General features: G+C 38.3%; 1 protein-coding gene across 1 annotated transcript in view; it reads left to right on the forward strand.

Moving 5' to 3' along the window:
- NCKAP5 (NCK associated protein 5) overlaps positions 1–17419 on the forward strand; it is a 242907-nt gene that overhangs the window by 141219 nt on the left and 84269 nt on the right. Inside the window, exons 8-9 of the mRNA XM_041473262.1 lie at positions 8364–8432; positions 14959–14997. Of these exons, the coding sequence (XP_041329196.1) occupies positions 8364–8432; positions 14959–14997 (108 nt within the window). The remainder of the gene's footprint in view (positions 1–8363; positions 8433–14958; positions 14998–17419) is intronic.

Raw genomic sequence — 17419 nt, forward strand, 5'->3', positions numbered from 1 at the left:
CAAACTCAGTTGTGTAATTTCCTTGGGGGAGTGGAATGGGTAGGTAGGGAGGAGGTTGGTGTTGCTGTCCCTTGAAGATGGTGCTAAATTGAGCTCCAAATTTTTACTGTTTACTATAATCTAATAGCAGCCCTTCAGTTCAGGTGCATTGAGCAGCCTGGAAGCACCAGTTCAGGCATTAAAGCAATTTTTTTTGCACTGACCTGTGAAATTATATTTTATTTTCAGTCCAATGTTATTAGAAAAAAAACATAGAAAAGCTACTTTAGAGGAGAAGAGCTGGTCTTGATAGATAGAATTTCTAGACATTAAAAAAAAATCCTGAATATTCTTTATGTAATCCTTGTTTTCCTGATACTTAATTTCAAGGTTTTCTACCTGTGAAGGCAGTTTGTCCCCTGGTCTTTTTTTTTTTTCACGTCCACTTCCCAGTGCCAAGAATCAGCAGTAGTATTTCCATATTTTCTCTGAATGTCTCAGAGACAAGAGGGGGAAAATAAGAGCGTTTTCTGCTGGGATGAAGTGGCCCAAACATTAATTTTCCTACACAGATCTGAAATGCCCTATTCTTTTCAACCTCCCCATTAGATGAACCTTGAAGCTTTGTGTGCTGCTCAGGTGTGGATAATGAAATCACAGCAAGTACAAAACTGTCACAGTGTCACTGAGCTCATGGTCAAAATTGCCCAGCTTTGAAGGATAACTCATTTCCAGTAAATTCTGAAGTGGCTTCTCTTATTGCTTGAAAAACTCTCTTAAATACATGAGTTTTCTTCAAGATCTGAAATTTAAAAAAAAAAAAAAACAAAAAACTACCTTTTGAAAACTTTTTTTAAAAGTGGTTGCCATATGTATAATTTCAGAAGGATTCAAAGCCAAAATTTAGCTATTGGTTTCAATGTCACTCCTAAATTTGATAAGTCTTCTCCAAAATGTTTCCTTGCAAAGCAAAGCAACTATCTTCTTTGAAAATGACTGCACCAACTGTTTTTTATTGAGCTTCAGTGCTGGGTTAACAGATAGTCAATGGTTTTCAACTAATCTTTACTAATTTCAAATAATTACTGTGTCAAAGAGTTAGAATTTTGCTTGGCAAGAAAAAATGCAACAAATGCAACTGACCAAATCTGATATAATTGGCTCCTGTAAGAGTTTTCCATGCAAAGATATTTAGGTATGTGTCACATACAAGTTAATATTAAACACAAAATGTCATTTTGGATTAATCAAGTCCTCACCACTTCCCTTTATCTGTCTGTGTTAATTATAAAAATTTTAGTTTGACTTACAATTTCAGGATCTCAGACCTTTTTTCATGGACCAGGGATTTTTATTTCTTTGATAGAAGAAATGACTGCCTGTGAATATTACACAGTGAAGCACAGTAAGTCTGTCAGAGTGAAATGCACGCAGTTCTTAAGGGGAGCAATTCCATAAGGGAACAAATGACTTAAAACAAGAAGGTGGGAGAAGAAAGAATGGGATGGGAATCTTGGTGGGGCTTTTGGCTCTCCATGCTTGTTCTTCTATGCTTTATCAAGTGTACATGTGTTATATAGACCAGTCTTTAGGAAATACAGTTGTATGCTGGCTGTCTCTGCTTCTTCAGATCTCTTTTACTCCTCATGCTCAAAAAATGTTTTATATGGGATCATTTGGAAGAATTTTTTTTGGGGGGAAAAAAGGTATCCTTCATAGTTTTAACCCATTTGTACAAAGGCCTGTATTGAAAGTACTTTACCAGTGGAAATGTTGGGAGTCTATTATTATCTCTGTAAATACTGGTAGAATTTGCTGTTTTCTACCATTTGCATGCAGGTAAACATACAACTCTATTATTGATATATCTGTTAGCAGTAGCCTAGGTGATTATTTGCTTGAAGATAAGCCTGTGCTTATAATGCCGTCTGTTTTGCTAGATCTATTCCTAACCTTCTTAAAATGTCAACTCCAAACATTTCTGTGGTGTCAGAAGGGAAAATGTTGAAGGTTTTAAAGGCTTGTCATTCTTAGTTACTTTAGAGTTAACCAAAAGAATAAAAAGACAAATATTGCCATTTTTGGACCAGTTGAAAATTTCCAGCCCCAAATTCTGGGGGGTGAAAAAAAAAGGGTATTTCATAGAGGAATTCCCTGGAATATGAGTTTTGCTGTAGTCGTTTTTAGAACACAGTCTCATCAGCAGTGTGTGAATCTCATTTGATTCTGGTTGGTTGGATTCGGCTCTAGAAGTTTGTACATTTATCCAATATAGGTAAATTTGGAGGAATAAATTCTAGTTTGCACTCTTCTTTCCAAAGGGAGGCTTTCTCATTTAGGTTGGACACCCATTGTTTCATCTGGTGTGTTGGATTCGGCTCTACATTTTGTACATTTGTACATTTATCCAATATAAGTAAATTTGGAGGAATAAATTCTAGTTTGCACTCTTCTTTCCAAAGGGAGGCTTTCTCATTTAGGTTGGACACCCATTGTTTCATCTGGTGTGAACTGGGAAATGCTCAGCAGACAGGAAAAGCTTTCTGTGGTTATGAGCCCCATCCAGGACTGTGGGTGGGAGTCTCTCTGCAAAATGCTAAAAATCTGCAGATAAATGAGCAAGTTCTGTGTTCTGATCTTTGACAGCATGGAATCAACACAAATTTTAAAACTGTTACATAATTTCTGCTGTACGTTCATGTTTAAAAACATGAATCTGCTCATCAATAATTGGTGAGGCATCATAGGAAGCTGCACAGACCTTGGGCTGCTTTTTGTTCACAACATTTAAACCCAAGGGGTTTTTTCTAACCTTAAGTGGTTCGTTTCCTGATGTTGAATAAATATCTTCTGATTTCTAGCATACATTAGAAGTATGAGTCTACAAACCCATGGGTAGCACAGCTCTAGCAGAGCATGTCCTGGGAGATACACTGCTTTTGATATTTAATGCAGTTTTGTAACAGTAAAGAATTTTAAAAAAACATTGTTGAAGTTGTGAACTGCAAGAATGACCCCCACCAGTGCTGCCCAGTAAGGGTCTTTTTATAGACAGAATTATAACTGACACTTGTATGGTTCTGTGTTTTATTATTTAACATCACATATGTATTACTTCCATGCCATATTTTAAGTGAATAGGAATTAAACACTGGCTGAGTACTTCAGATAAAATATGTCAAATGTTTTAAGTGGGGTTAAATATAACAGGCCATTAAAAAATAAAATAGAAAATGATGCTGCTGATAAGGCTGAGTGTTTTGAAGCAACGGTGAGAAGCTTAGCTGTCATCATATCACTGATTTGTTCTTTTTGGTGTTTTGCTATTTTTCTCCCATCTCTACGATCCAGAAGAAATAGTTAAGGCTGGGACATTTAAATAAAAAAGCACTTTATTTAAGTATTTTTCCACTAAATTCCCTGATTATTTCATCAGTAGGTAGCACTGCCCAGTCTCAGTGTCTTGAGGATGTAGGGCCAGGGAGCAGAGCTGTTCGGCTGGGAGATGCTCCGTGGTTGCCCAAGCTTTGATCTGTTGTGGAAAAAGTATAAAAAACAAGATGGAAACATCCAAATGTTGACAGGTGGCCTTGAGGTGCAGTTCTTTTACTCCCAGCAAAGAGCTGTCTTTACTAATATAAAAGGCACTGGAAGGTGGCCAGTGGAAATGCTGTTGTAGTGATAGAATTAAATTAAGGCTTTTGTTGCTACAATTACATTGATTTAAAAGCAAAAATGTAATTTTCAGCTCTTCTGACCAGCATAAGTATGGTCTTAAACTTTTCGCTGACAATTTGTTGGATTAGTCTTTCGAAGGACAAATTCTCTGCATAGCAGGGACAGAAACATGCAAAAAGTTCCCTGTGACCAAAGACACAGGGGTGATTCAAATGGTAAACTCTTCCTACAACAACAGCTTACCAAAAATGCTCCAAGGACCTAAGGAAAAAATGCAGCAGCATCACTTCTTACTTTGCCAACAACAGGGTTTGACCTCTCATGTGCTGTAGGAAGCTGTGACCACAGAAGTGTACAAAATCAGAGGCTGGAGGCAGGGAAATATTGCTGAGTACATTTGAAGTGCTTGGACAGCTCTTAATACACTGCACTGGGCATGACAAATGAATCTCTGTGTAAATCAATAAGGCTTTCTATAAATGGACAAACGGTTTAGTATGAATAACAAAGGAGTGCACATGCTAACTGTGGGGTAGCATTCTGCCAGGGATTTTAAAGTTCACTGTCATAACTTTGTTCCTCTTGACCTTTATTGATGATACCTTCAGACCATGCTGAGCTGCTAACTAGACATACAACCTTTAGACCCGCATCTCCTGCCCATGACTGGATGATCTTTAAAGGTCCTTTCTGATCCAAACCAGCCTATGGTTCTATGATCTCCTCTTCCCTTAGTGCAAAATGCAGATCACTCCCTGCTTTCTTCTTTCTTCCCCCTCCCATCCTTTTGTTTTGTCTCAACTCTGAGACAAAGGTTGAGTAAGGAAAACTATATTGTACATAATTCTCTTTTAGTCATGCTTCTCTTTTATTTGTGCATTCTAGTAGAAAAATCAATTAATTTTAATAGTTAATTAATAGTTTTAATAATTTCATTGTCATTATAAAAGTGCAGAGGATTGTCTGTTGAAGCACCAGGTGTGTAGCTTTTTATTAACTTTGAAACTGTGCAAACAGCTGCCCCACAGGAGAAAATATCTATGGGAGAGAGAGAATTTAGCTGACTCAAAGAAGTTTTATCATTACCGGGGCTATGCTTTTTCGTCCTGAGGAAGGAATTAAAATCAATTGACAGTCTTTCATAATGACTCTGTGTTAGCAATGGTACCAAGGCAGCCTGTTTTGTTAAAGTAGTCTGAAGTTTTACCTTTCAAACTCCATCTCACAATTCAGAACCATGTTGTCTCTAATCCAGGAAATTGAAGGTGGCTTAACATTATCCAAGTCATCTTTAAATTTTCCAGTGTTGGGAGAGACTCTAGTGCAAAACACTTTCTCCCAAATCAGAAGTGGGAGGGACATCTATTTTGACATTTTGGGATCCTTGAGTCTGTAAAGATCCAAAAGCAGCAGGTACTGATGTTGCATTTAGCGGTACGTTGTGCCACAGTTACTTTTGGCTGACTGAATGCTGCTGTGCTTTGTGAGCTGTCCCCCAAAAAACAGTGTGTGTGTCTGAGGTGCTGGTGGCAGGCACTGAGTGCTCCATCTTTGCTGGGCTGCATCACTTTTAGTGTTGGCAAGGCTGAGGAACAGAGAATCATTGTTCATTTCTATGTGTGACACAAAATATACATAAATTCCTAGAGGACAGCTATGCCTAAACTAGGAATCACTACAGAAATCAGGGGCTATCTGAGAAAGTGCTGTTCTCAGGACTCTCAGCTGCTTGTTCTCAGCAAGCTCAGTTTTCCCTGCTCTGTCCCCTGCCAGGTCTTGGGTGGGATTAGAACTGGGGTCAGAACTGTCGCTGCCCCAGGTGCCTGCAGGTGTGCAAAAGCTTTCCAGATGTGAGAAGAGAGGGGGGCTCCTTCCTGCAGCTGAGCCTTCTCCAAGTGTAGGCTGAAAATAAAAATGGAAATTTAATAGCAGTTTCCTTCAAGGAGATGTACTCTGCTTAACTGGCAAAGGATACCCACAATATACAATATGAGACGAAGGCGGATCCTTTGGAGCAAAAATTGAGCAGCCTTATAATAACATCAAAACCCAGTGATTTCTGTTAAATAAATGAAGGTTTGGATTAGGAGGCAGGGTTTTGAGACTTTAAGTGCTATTACAAATTTTCCAAATGAACACTTTCTGGGAATGAGGATTATTATCAAGTATTTGGTTGCACTGTAGAGTGATTTAATATATCAAGTACTGGTTTTCTCATGATGTGGGAGCTGGCACAGATTCTAAAGCAAAGTCAGTCAAGTGTTCCCTTCCAGTCTATTGCTCATTTCAAAAATGCCAAATAAATAGGCATGATTTGCTTGGCAATCAAGAAGCACAAAAGTCAAGCTAACATTGACTGCATTACATCCTTTCACTACAATTTTAAAACCAGTGGTGTGAGAACAGGTTTTATTATACAGATGTTTCCACTGTGGATTGATAAGAGCTGAAATGTAGCATTTATTTATGATGCTGCCAGGTTTAGATTTCCTAATTTTGGTAGCCTGTTTGTAATGGAATAGCTTGCTGAAATCAGAGGTTCAGTGAAGAGATCCAGGAAGATGTAGCATTCCATTTTACAGCATTCCAAAACATGGAGTAAGAGAAGCATAGGGAGCTCTCTGTATATTTCATATAGTACAAGAATGTGCTGTAGTTGTTTTACAGATTTCTGTATGTAAGCAGTCTGCCCAAACAATTTTAGAATAAAATCATACAATCTATTTTTATGTTAATAAAAATGAAAATTAAAAATAAAATCCATAAATATATCAATATGTGTGAGTGAAAGTCTGAGCAGAAAAATCCTTTAGTGATTGCTTCAAAACAGTAAGAATTTCTTTTGGGTGGCATTTTAGGGGGGTATTCATAGAGAAAATGTCTGAAAATCTTTAACTCAGGAATATTTTTATGTAACAAAGCTCTCTTTATTTTATCAATCAATCTGCAAGAATATGTCTGTAAAAGCAAACTATGGCCTCTTCAGTCTGGAGGACTCTTTACCCTCCAGCTTCTGATTTTTTACTGCTGCTTTTGCAGCTTCTTCTTCTCCTTTGCTCCTTCTGCATCTGCCACTTTTGCTGCCTCATCCCACGGTGCTCTCTGCAGGATCACCCATAGACTTTTTATAGCCTTATGTTGAACCCATTCATAGGTGACATTGTGAAAATATGATGCAGAGCATTTTACCACCTTTGCTGGCTTTAATTGTACCCTGGAGATAAAGCACAGATTCTCTACACTTGCTTATTTAGACTTTTAAATAAGTAAACTCTATATGCCCTTGTTTCTTACCACACTTTCACTCTTCAATCTCTTTCAAGATGCTGGATAATAGTGTACATCTGCTTTTGCTTCCTAGCCTTACTTTTATGATTCAGCTGAATTTGAAATTTTTATTAATGAATCAATTTAATAGACTTTGGGATTCTTATTTTGTTGATTCATTGACTTTTTTCAAGAAGGAAGAGGCAACTGTGCATCTTTCACTGAGTCTTTCCATACAGCACATTACATTAATTTTCCTCTAAAACTACAAATGCTAACTGTATTTATCACTGTTGTTTTGTGTAACCACAATTCCATTGAAACAGCACTTTTTTAAGTTTTATAGGTTGACAGAAGGTTAAAGTAATGCAAGTACTGTAAATTGCATAATAGTTGTAATTATGGGAATGTATTGATTTTGGCGTTATGGTTATGTGATGGGAAGTTATGCATGGGAGGCAGAGAGATTTCTAGAGCCAGTTTTCACTCATATATTTTTATATATGTTGTTTTACTTTCTCAGTCTTTAAGAGAAGACTAGTTGAAACTTGCTCTGATGAAACTGCATCACACTTTAGAGATTTTCCTCTTCCCATACAGTAAGAATTCTTAAAGTCAAATAGATATATAGAGAAAAATACTTTAGTTTACTGTGATTTACTTACCAGATTGTGCTATTTTTAAGTTTTCACTATGCAAAAATGTGAGCGTAATGAAAACTAAAGACAGATGAAAGGCCCTATTGCACAGGAATTTTTATCATATTTAAAGTTACATATGTGGGAGAAAAAAAGTCTGACTTCAAGACTTTGAGATGTAGCAAAGAGAAGTAGCAAAATATCTCTCGCTCTTGAAATAATCAGATTTTTTTTGTAAGTAAAGACTATTAAGTTTATTAGGGTCAGTTAAAGGATGTAATAATTCACCAATTAGCTGTGGAATGATCTATGCCTGTGGGGTTCCCCACTGCAGAACCAGGCTTGAGAGGGGCTGCCACAGTTAAGAGCTTACATGAGGTTGGCTTTTGTTTCCCTGTGATAGTGGCTGCCTCTGCTTGTGTCCAAGTGGTTCTTAAGTAAAAAGTTCCCTCTAAACAGAAAAGGGAGAGGAAGAGAAGAAGATGTGTCAATATCTTTTATAGTGTTTCATTACCAACTCTATTGCACCTGACAAGGTGAGATGGTGGACATACATGGGATATCTGCTATGATATTCTTCTCAATTGTAATGCAGGGTGTGAATAATCTCATAAATGAATGTCACTTCTGGTTTTACTCAAAGCACCAACCTGCAGCAAAGTAAATTGTATGATGTATTTTATTCTGGATCTTGAAGAAGTACAGTAGGTAAGCCCCCTGAGAATTTTTATAAATTGTCATGTGGTGGAATATATCCTTTGCTAAATTTACATATTTATTACTTATTCCCTTTTACTGTAGGCAGAGAATTCAGCGCTGGCTCTGGAAAATGAAAATCAGAGAGAACAGTATGAAAGATGTCTCGATGAGGTAAGGTAGATAAAAAGGTTGTTCTTACCTGCTACTATAATTAAATTAATACAAATTAATCTCTGCCTCTCTTAGAAGGTTGACATTGTTCTGCAATTTTTGTATTACCTCATTCTAATTAATTCCAAGAACATGTGTCTGGCAGTCAAAGGTGTTGTTCCCTGTGACCTCTGCTGTAAATCCTGGTTTGACCACAGCTCTTCACTGAAAAGTCGATATCCATGTGACAAAAGCATAGGACTGGCTTGCTTTCATGAGGAGGAGGAAATTATAATTTGCCTGTTAGGTGCTGTGCACTCCTTTTCTGTCAAGTGAAACACGTGTTGATCAGGAATCCCTCAACTTTCCCATGTGATACATTCCATAACCCCAGGATTTAGTCTCTCAGCTCCCCTTAGGGTTACATGCACAGCTTTTAATGCTGTTTTTTTTCCTAGCTGCTGGCTTGATCAGAGCTTCCAGTTACAGCAGGAATATAATTCACCCCTCACTTATTGTCTGAGTACTCCAGCAATGCCTTCATTCCAGAAGTGCCTAGTGTCTCCTGTTGCATGGAGCTTTCTCCACACAAGTACTGATGCTCACTTGTTCCTCCCAATAAGGCTCTCCAACGTGCCTCAGAGTTCAGAGCAGTTTGAAAGCTCTTAGTGGCTCCAAGAGTTGCTTGGTTGAAATAATTTACCCGTTCCATAATGAGGATGTGTCATGGCATAAGTAATTAGCTGACATGCAAACAAAACAAGAAGCCCAGCTGTACCTTGGAGAAAAGAGTGCATGAGCAAGCAAACCACCCCGGGCAGATGACAATTCCAGTCTTCACTGCAGCTTTTTAAATTTTTAATTGGCATTTGCTGAAGTATTAGGAGCCTGAGCAATACAGCTCTGGTACACAAAACCTGCAGTTTAGTTCAGATTTTTCCCAGCAAATCCTCTCTTTTGCCACCTTGGCAGATTTTTGTCAGGGAATGTGCAGCTGCACCTTCCCCCTGGGTCATGCTCTGCCCATCCTGGGGCTCTGGGGTCCAGCAGAGCCTTTGTCTGCAGTGGCCTGAGTCGCCCTCAGTGCACACTCAAACCATGCATGGATATCTTGGTGATAAGGATGAAATTACCATATAATTGCTAACTTCATTTTAAATTACAGAGCCTAAATTAAAATTATTTTCTGATTGTCTAGGACAAAATCTGCTTACGTAATTAGTTTTGGAAATGAGTGAAGCACCGTAACTGTCTATTTCAGCAAAACACTCCATGCAGGTTATAAGGACAGAAAACATGCTTTTATCCTGTTTGAAGTAAGATGCTGCATTTGTGACCCAGGATTGTTTTTCACACACTGTTTCAGTTTAAAGATCATATAATTAAATCAAACTATGCTCTGAACTTTATTATCTTCAACATTATGTTAGCTGTTTTCAGTTCTGTATTATCACAGCTGTATCCATCTTCTCTCACCGTGTCAACTTTTCCAGCAGAAAATGCTTCTCACCACCTGTGGGTTTGGGCTTCTCTGTTTTGCTTTTTGGTTTTTTTTTTGTTCATCTTATTCTTTTTTAGTGTGTTTCACAATGCTTTGGCAGAGGCGTTGTTTCAGCTGACACAAGCTTGGACCTAATGCCTTCTGGGCACTGGGGTGAAGAAGTTGATGCCCATGACTGAGGCAAGAAACCCTCATTTAATAGTTGCAGATTTTGCAGGAGTCCCGGGTCAGTGTCCACCTGAGAATGTTCCTTTGGTGGAGCTGCACAAGAAATCACACATCCTCATCCTCTTTTTTGAGAGTAACAGTAAAGAGAATAGGAGATGAGACAGAAGTTTAATTAGTTAATAACAAAAAATCCTTTCCAGACAGGATTATTGGAGATCTTAAGCAAATAAAAGGCTTTTAATGAAGATTTTTTAAAATATTAAAAATATTTTAAAATATTTCCACTGGAAAATTTATTTTCTTAAGGGCTTTAAGTCTTATGGTTGCTCTAATCATACTTCATTCTTACACCAGCCCCTCTTGTTGAAAGTGAGAATTTCTTCAGCCCTTCCCTAGTCTGGCTCTCAGAACCTTTCAGTGTTTTTAGGAGCAGATGTGTTTCAGGAGCAGCCGTGTCTCTGTGTGTGCTGCAGCCCCACTTTGCCTCAGGGGCACCTGGCAGGTTTGGAGTGAGGAGCAGAGCTGTTCCTGGGAGCACAGGGCTGTGATCACAGCCCAGCCTGAGACAGCTGAGGCTGCCACTGAAACACGTGAGCTCCTACTACAGCCATGATTTTAATTTTTTTACATTTTGCCTCTGTAGTCAAATGAGTTGTGAGTGCAATGAACTTCTCCTGGGCTGATGCACAAGGAGTGCTTCCCCCCAAGCCTCCACCTGGCCCTCCTGGCTGTTACATGTCTGGGAGGCTTGACAGGCAGTAAAAAATCAGAATCAGAGGAACTGAAGGCTGGGAACATCATTTGATAACTATTGAGAGAATGCTGCCACCTCTCACTCATCACTCAGCAGCCTCGGATTGCAGCTCCTCTCCCCTGGGCACAGGCAGACTCTGCTCAGGGCACTCAGGCACCATTTAACCTGGCCACCCTGGCAGTGTGACCTGCCTGGGCCCCCAGGGTCACAGCCAAGTGACACTTGCAATGCACAGTGTGCTCTCTGCTCAGGTGTTGGTGACCATTAAGCTGAATATGAAGGAAGTAAAAATAGATACTGTGATTTTTCTGTCTCTCTGTAGCAAAGAGATACCAGAGCTGAGTTTTTAAAGTTGTGCTTGCCATTATTTTCCCTCATTTTTCTTTTTTTTTTTAAATCAGTTATTTTACATATTTTTTATTCATATAATGCCCTACATTTAATATTGTATAAATGCCTGCAACTGTGACATAAAAATGCATGCTCTTTAATAATTTTCATGGTAAAATCCAGTGAAACTCAAATGTTCAGAGAGATTAAATCTGAAAAGCATATGGGTCAAGCTGAGCAGAGTTCTTTATGAATTTTAACAATTATTCACTGATTTTAAAATAATTTTTCATCTCTGAAGTGTAAATTTAAAAACTTGGAACTGTATTTGGAAAAAGGTGTCATTGAAATGTTCCAGTACTTGATAAATAAGAAAAGAGCTTATTTAAATTCAGACATACTCCATAAATGTGTCTTTCTGTTTCTGAAAAATTTAATGCAAAACCCAGTATTGTCTTCCTGTACCTTTGGGCTTTGAGGTTAACATGCTTAATCTCAGTTTCCTATTGTGGAATTCAGCTGTCAGTTTACTGGTAGGTGGCAATGTCATGGTTATTCACATCACTGTGCCAACTGAGATTTCTGTCAAAGCTTCACCGTATTCACATGCAGGAAATTATGCAACTTGGGGTAGTTGATATTTTTGCTGATGTTTTAAGAATTAACTAATCAAAAATGCAGAGTTATCTTAAAAAAGGCATTCTGTTTTTAAGATTTGAATAAAAGATAAATCTTTTATTTTAGTACACTTGAAATGTCTTTGTGCATATGGAATTATACATTAAAGGCAGCTGTGTAAAATCTCAGTACTTGTAAAAGGCATAACAGATGTTGCATTAGGGTCTCTTTTCTTTGATTCATTCTTTTTATACCTTGTCTATTAAGACCACTTTATGACATATATTTGTAAACATAATTGCCTAAGGAAAAAGTGAAGCTGGATCTTTTATCTCTTTTATTGCAATCCAGAAAAGGAATCATCACCTAAAGATCCTGGCTGTTAAGTTCAAAGGAGAGGCAGGTAGTGTGAAAGCAAGGAATGTCACCTACTGCAGAACAGCAGACCAAGGAACCAGCCAGCTCTGTTCTATTCCTTGCTTCACCTTGATTAACTGCAGTTATCACAGGTCAAGTACTTTTACAGCCGGATTTTTACTGGGATTGAGGCACAGTTATGTCTCATACAAGTGAGAACTTCACATTTTCTGTGTCTCAGAAGTCAATTCCTCTGCCTTCAATGATCTCAGTTACCACAGTTTTTGGTAGTTGTGACTATCAGTTTTGTGGAGTTGGTTTATGTTGTTCATTCACATCCATGGTGTCTCCTGATACCTGTAAGTTAAAATGAAGTAGACTGTTGAGTTTAGCAGCTTATTTCCATATGCTGTAGGAGTAGAATGGCAACCTCATTTGAAATGCAAACATTTGGCTATGATTCCACTTATTGAGTGCTAAATTAATTTTAGTAACTGCAGAACATTTCACTAAAGGCTTCCCACCTCTGTTCTTGCTGAATACCAAAAATACAGACCTGAAAATCTTGAATGGTAATAACAACACAGTTTGCCAAGTTGCTAGATAATAGGAAAAAAAATAGCCACATTTTTCTGGAGAAGCTGGTTACATATCTTTCTTATTGAGTTCCATGGGAGCTATGGATCACTGGCAGGTACTTCCATTTAGATACCTATCTTCACCCAAAAGCTGGAAAGTTTGTCATAAATGCATCAGCAGGTTCAGTTTTTTTCCCCATTTGGAATATTATGCCATTTACACTCCTCTGTACAATATGTAGAGCTGTAGGAGTCATTTTGTAGGCTATGCTGTTGTGAGTGACTAGTGCACACTTCAAAGAACCTTTTAGTTCTTCCTTGCTAAAGTAACTCCGTGTCAGAAAGTAAAGAAATAATGTATTCGCTGTGGTTTGTTCAATTTTCAGGTAGAGCAAACAGACCTTAAAGTACCTGCCAGAAGGAGCAGTGTCGGATGGAGAGCCCGAGAGCCTGCAGGGCGAGGCACATGGGCTTTCAAACCCTAGCATGTTTACTTCTGTTGGTTATTACTGTTCTAATATTAGTCTGTGTCTTCTGTTAAATCATGTAGAGAGCTGTTCTTTTGGAGCGTTGTTCCACAGGCTGCCTGAAGTTAGGGACCAGTTTGGGAAAAAAAAAATTGATACTAGGCAATTTTATGAGTAGGAACAAAATGTAGCTTTTGTATCTAGCAAAAGTAAATTATTTACAGAAGTGAATTAGCTGCTGCAGCTCTTTGCTCCCCACCGAGTTTACATCAGTGGTGGTGGGGGTTTTATTTAATTTGCCAAGAGTAACAAGAATCAATGCAGATTATTTAGTGATACCTGCATAAATTTTACTGTAAATTCTGTAAACCAAAACCAAATTAAAAATCTCTTTTTTTTCTAAGAGAGACATCTCTATTTGCTCTGCTTAAATGTAGGAGTAAAACTGATAAGTCAGCACATTGTGTGATAACATGTGCATACATGGTGTGGAACCTTCAACTTAGCACCACCAGAAAATCTTATCTCAGTCTTTCTTTCTCTCCCTCCTTCTTCCACCTCACTCCCCCTATCCTTCCTGGTAAATATAAATTAGAAAGGATGTATAAAAGAAATAACTTCATAAATTCCCTGTTGAATGTACAGTTCTGCTAATCAATGGTGTGTAATCTCATTCAAGTCAATTGTGCTGTGTGGGGTGAATGCCTTCCAACCACATTTCGATGACAGTAGGTACTTTAATTTTTGGTGGCACTTCATGGTTCCTGCTTGTCATGATAGATGCACCGTTTTGTCAATATTTAATCAAGAAACAATTAAACTTCATGAAAACATTCAGGCCTCCATCCTTGGCTGGTAAAAGTCTGCTCCAGTGAATGCAGTCAATCCATGCTGATGCACACAAACTGCATCTAGAACTGAGGGAGTTTCATCTGCTGCAAAGAAGATATGACAGAAGTTAGCCAAATGCCCCTCACATCACACTGCAATTGATACAGTGCACATTTGCTTGTAATGAAGACCAGCACAGAAGTGGTTGATGTGAATTTCATGTATTCTTACCGGTATTATCTGATTAAAATGATGAAAATGCTAGAAATGGTGATGGTTGTAGATGGGAGGTGGAGTATAAAGCCACTGGCAACTGTGAAACCCATACAGTATATATTTATAACAATCTTTTAACTCACTCTGGTTGGATCTGTCCTTAACCCTTTGGGCCTCACACTGAGTGACAAAAAAGGACTGTCATGGTTTTAAGCCCAGATGGAGACGAAGCACCACACAGCTGCTGGCTCAGATCCAATAGAATGGGGAAAAGAATCAGCATAATGCTTGTATGTTGAGATAAGAACAGTTTCCTTCCTGGCAACTGCCCCAGTTTATAGCACATAATGTTCTGTGGCGTGGAATTTCCCAGTTTGAGTCACCTGTCCCAGCAATGCTTCCTCCCAGTTTCTTTTGTGAACATCCTCACTGTAGAGCATGAGACAAGATAAAAATATGGTCCTTGACTTAGGATAAAGACAACTTAGCAAAAAACCAGAACATCAGTGTGTTATCAACACCATTCTCATTCTGAATCCAAAGCACAGGTAACAGCTGCTGAGTGGACAGGCCACAAAAGAAGGTTGTTCTGCATACACACACATGATAACAACTGAGTGGAAATTAACCCTGCCCTAGCTGAGACCAGGACAGGCCACAAAAGAAGGTTGTTCTGCATACACACACATGATAACATATGTAAATTTGTTTACTTTTTCTCTTTCAGGTGGCTAATCAGGTTGTTCAGGCTCTACTTACTCAAAAGGTAAGTTGTGATTTTCAGAGTGTAACTTAAAGCTTGCAAAAATTCATTGTTTATTTGAGAGATATGTATATATTCTTAAATAGTATACATTTTTAAACTATATTCCCACATTTAGTAAGCAGGGGAGGTACTGCACAGGAAAAATACTTGTAGGATAATTGCAAACCTGGCACAAAGGAAAGATTAACTGTGGCTTCTACAGAGCTCTGTTCTGCATGAAGTCATGTCTGAAATTCCAATTTTCTGAAGTGGTCTTTAAGTTAAACATGATTCCATGATTTCATTTTGTCAGGGAGAGAAAGAGGGAAAGACAAACAAAATATAAAGTTCTCTAAGAATAAGCTGTGAGCATTTCAATATTCATGGAATGATTCTTTGTGAGGTCTAGACCACTTGATGGATGTGGCATTATTAAAATGCTTTGGATCATTTAGTTGTAAAAAGATGATTCGGAAAGACACATAAATGCAGTGTTTTAAAGCAGATAGTGCAAAGGAGAATATAAACTGTCTTGTCTACACTTAATGACAGGACAAGTAATAATGTTCTTAAAATGCAGCATGAAACGCAAAGTTAAAATAATCAAAAAAACTCTTGCCACATGCACAAAAGTGTTCTAGATGTGAACAGTTTTTGAGGACCAGCTCCAAAGCCTCCCTTTATGGGCATCATTCTGCCCAGCAGCACATCATTCAGAATGCTCCCTGCAAAGGGAAGAGTGGGGGCAGAGGGGATAGGCTGGATTGAAAATATCATTGCTCATCCCATGATGTTTAGATGCGCAACAAAGGTTTTTACTCTGGAAGAGGAATATTGCCTTCCAGCAGTTGGAAGTTGCAGCTCAGATGTGATTTGTGCAAGCCACAACATCCAGGGAAGTTTACCCTGCTGCTGTCTGTGCTGGGTTTCTCTGTTTACACGTAGGAGTAGGGTCTGTGCATCATCAGAGAACTGCAGAGCTGTTCCTGTGACACCTGCTAGAAATATAACTTGAGGTATTTTCTAAAAAAATCCCAAATATGTGTTTCAATACAGTTTAAATGGGAATGGAGGTATTTTTTTCATGTTAATATACACAAAAACCCCATACACATTTTGTATTATAAAACTGTATGTGGTGGAATACTCACCAGAGGGTTGATCTCAATATATTAATCTCTAGTTTGGGAATATTTTGATGGTTTCCCAAATGGAGAGAGGAGCTTGCTGATTTCCTTTGCAAAGGTGTCAGACATTTTGATGACTACATACTTCCTCAGTAATTAATCCTTCCAAACCCATAGGAACCAAGGAGTTCCTAAGGATACAATAAAACCAGATCCAAATACATTTAATAAAGTGATTTACTTAGGGTTGATGGGACTTAACAGCTGCTTACCTATTACTGAGTAATAACAGCTAATTTAATATCCATAGAAAGAGGAAAGAGGGTACTTTTCTAAATGCTAATGAATATTAACTGTATAGTACTCCTGACACCGTTCATACAAGTCCTTTTATAAGAAAAGACAGGAACACAATAGTGTACAATAAAGAGGAAATTGCACTCCTCTCACCAGTCCCAAAAGGGTAGATATCAGAACCCAAATAGTGGCTGGTAAACAGATAAATCTACCATCATGCAGCTGAGCAGTAAGGCAGAGTCAGTCATGCCACAGAGAGATAACACCCGTCAGGAGCAGAGCAAGACACGGAGGAAAGCTGAGAGCTTTCACAAAAGGGAGGAAAGTGGTTTTGTACAGTAGCACACACTGCGTGGGCTTTGCTGTGAATTTGAAATCATCCCTCAAGGACTAATTTTCACTTAAATTAAGTACATGCTGTAATGTAAGGAGTAAAGCACTGCGTGCTTGCCGGGATGTGGAAAGACTGGGATCCCACTGAGAGATTCTGGTGACACAAATTGAGTGAGCAAAGCTTGAGCGATTTGTCAATGTCACTGAATCCTTGAAATGGAATTACAGTCTTAAACGTTCACTTTTCAAGTATGTAATTTGTTACAATACATATAGAATTTCTCTAAGATGAGAGACTTTTTTGATGTGACTGGAGAAACTATGTTAAATTGAATTTGTGCTGAGTTAGCCACGCAGCATAATTTCACAATTTTATGTAGCAAAATTCTATGGATTTCTACCACTTACTAATACAAAATTTTGCCTCTAGGAAATTAAAGAAGTCAGATATCCAAAAAAATTACCTGAGGCAAACCTGTATGCTATAATACTGAAAGCATCCATTCTTTCTCCTTCCATCCAAAGACTTGTCATATAACATGAGCTGATTTGACTGCTGAGAACTGGATTTTTAAAATTGTTTTTTCCATCTAAGATCTGGATCAGCAGCTTGAAATTTGAGCTAAACCATTCAATTGAATAATTTTGTGACCTGTGTATCTACTTCTTGCAATGTAATCTCCTCC

The sequence above is a fragment of the Pyrgilauda ruficollis genome, unplaced genomic scaffold (genome assembly GCF_017590135.1).
Source record: "Pyrgilauda ruficollis isolate IOZ18807 unplaced genomic scaffold, ASM1759013v1 scaffold3, whole genome shotgun sequence".
NCBI lineage: Eukaryota > Metazoa > Chordata > Aves > Passeriformes > Passeridae > Pyrgilauda > Pyrgilauda ruficollis.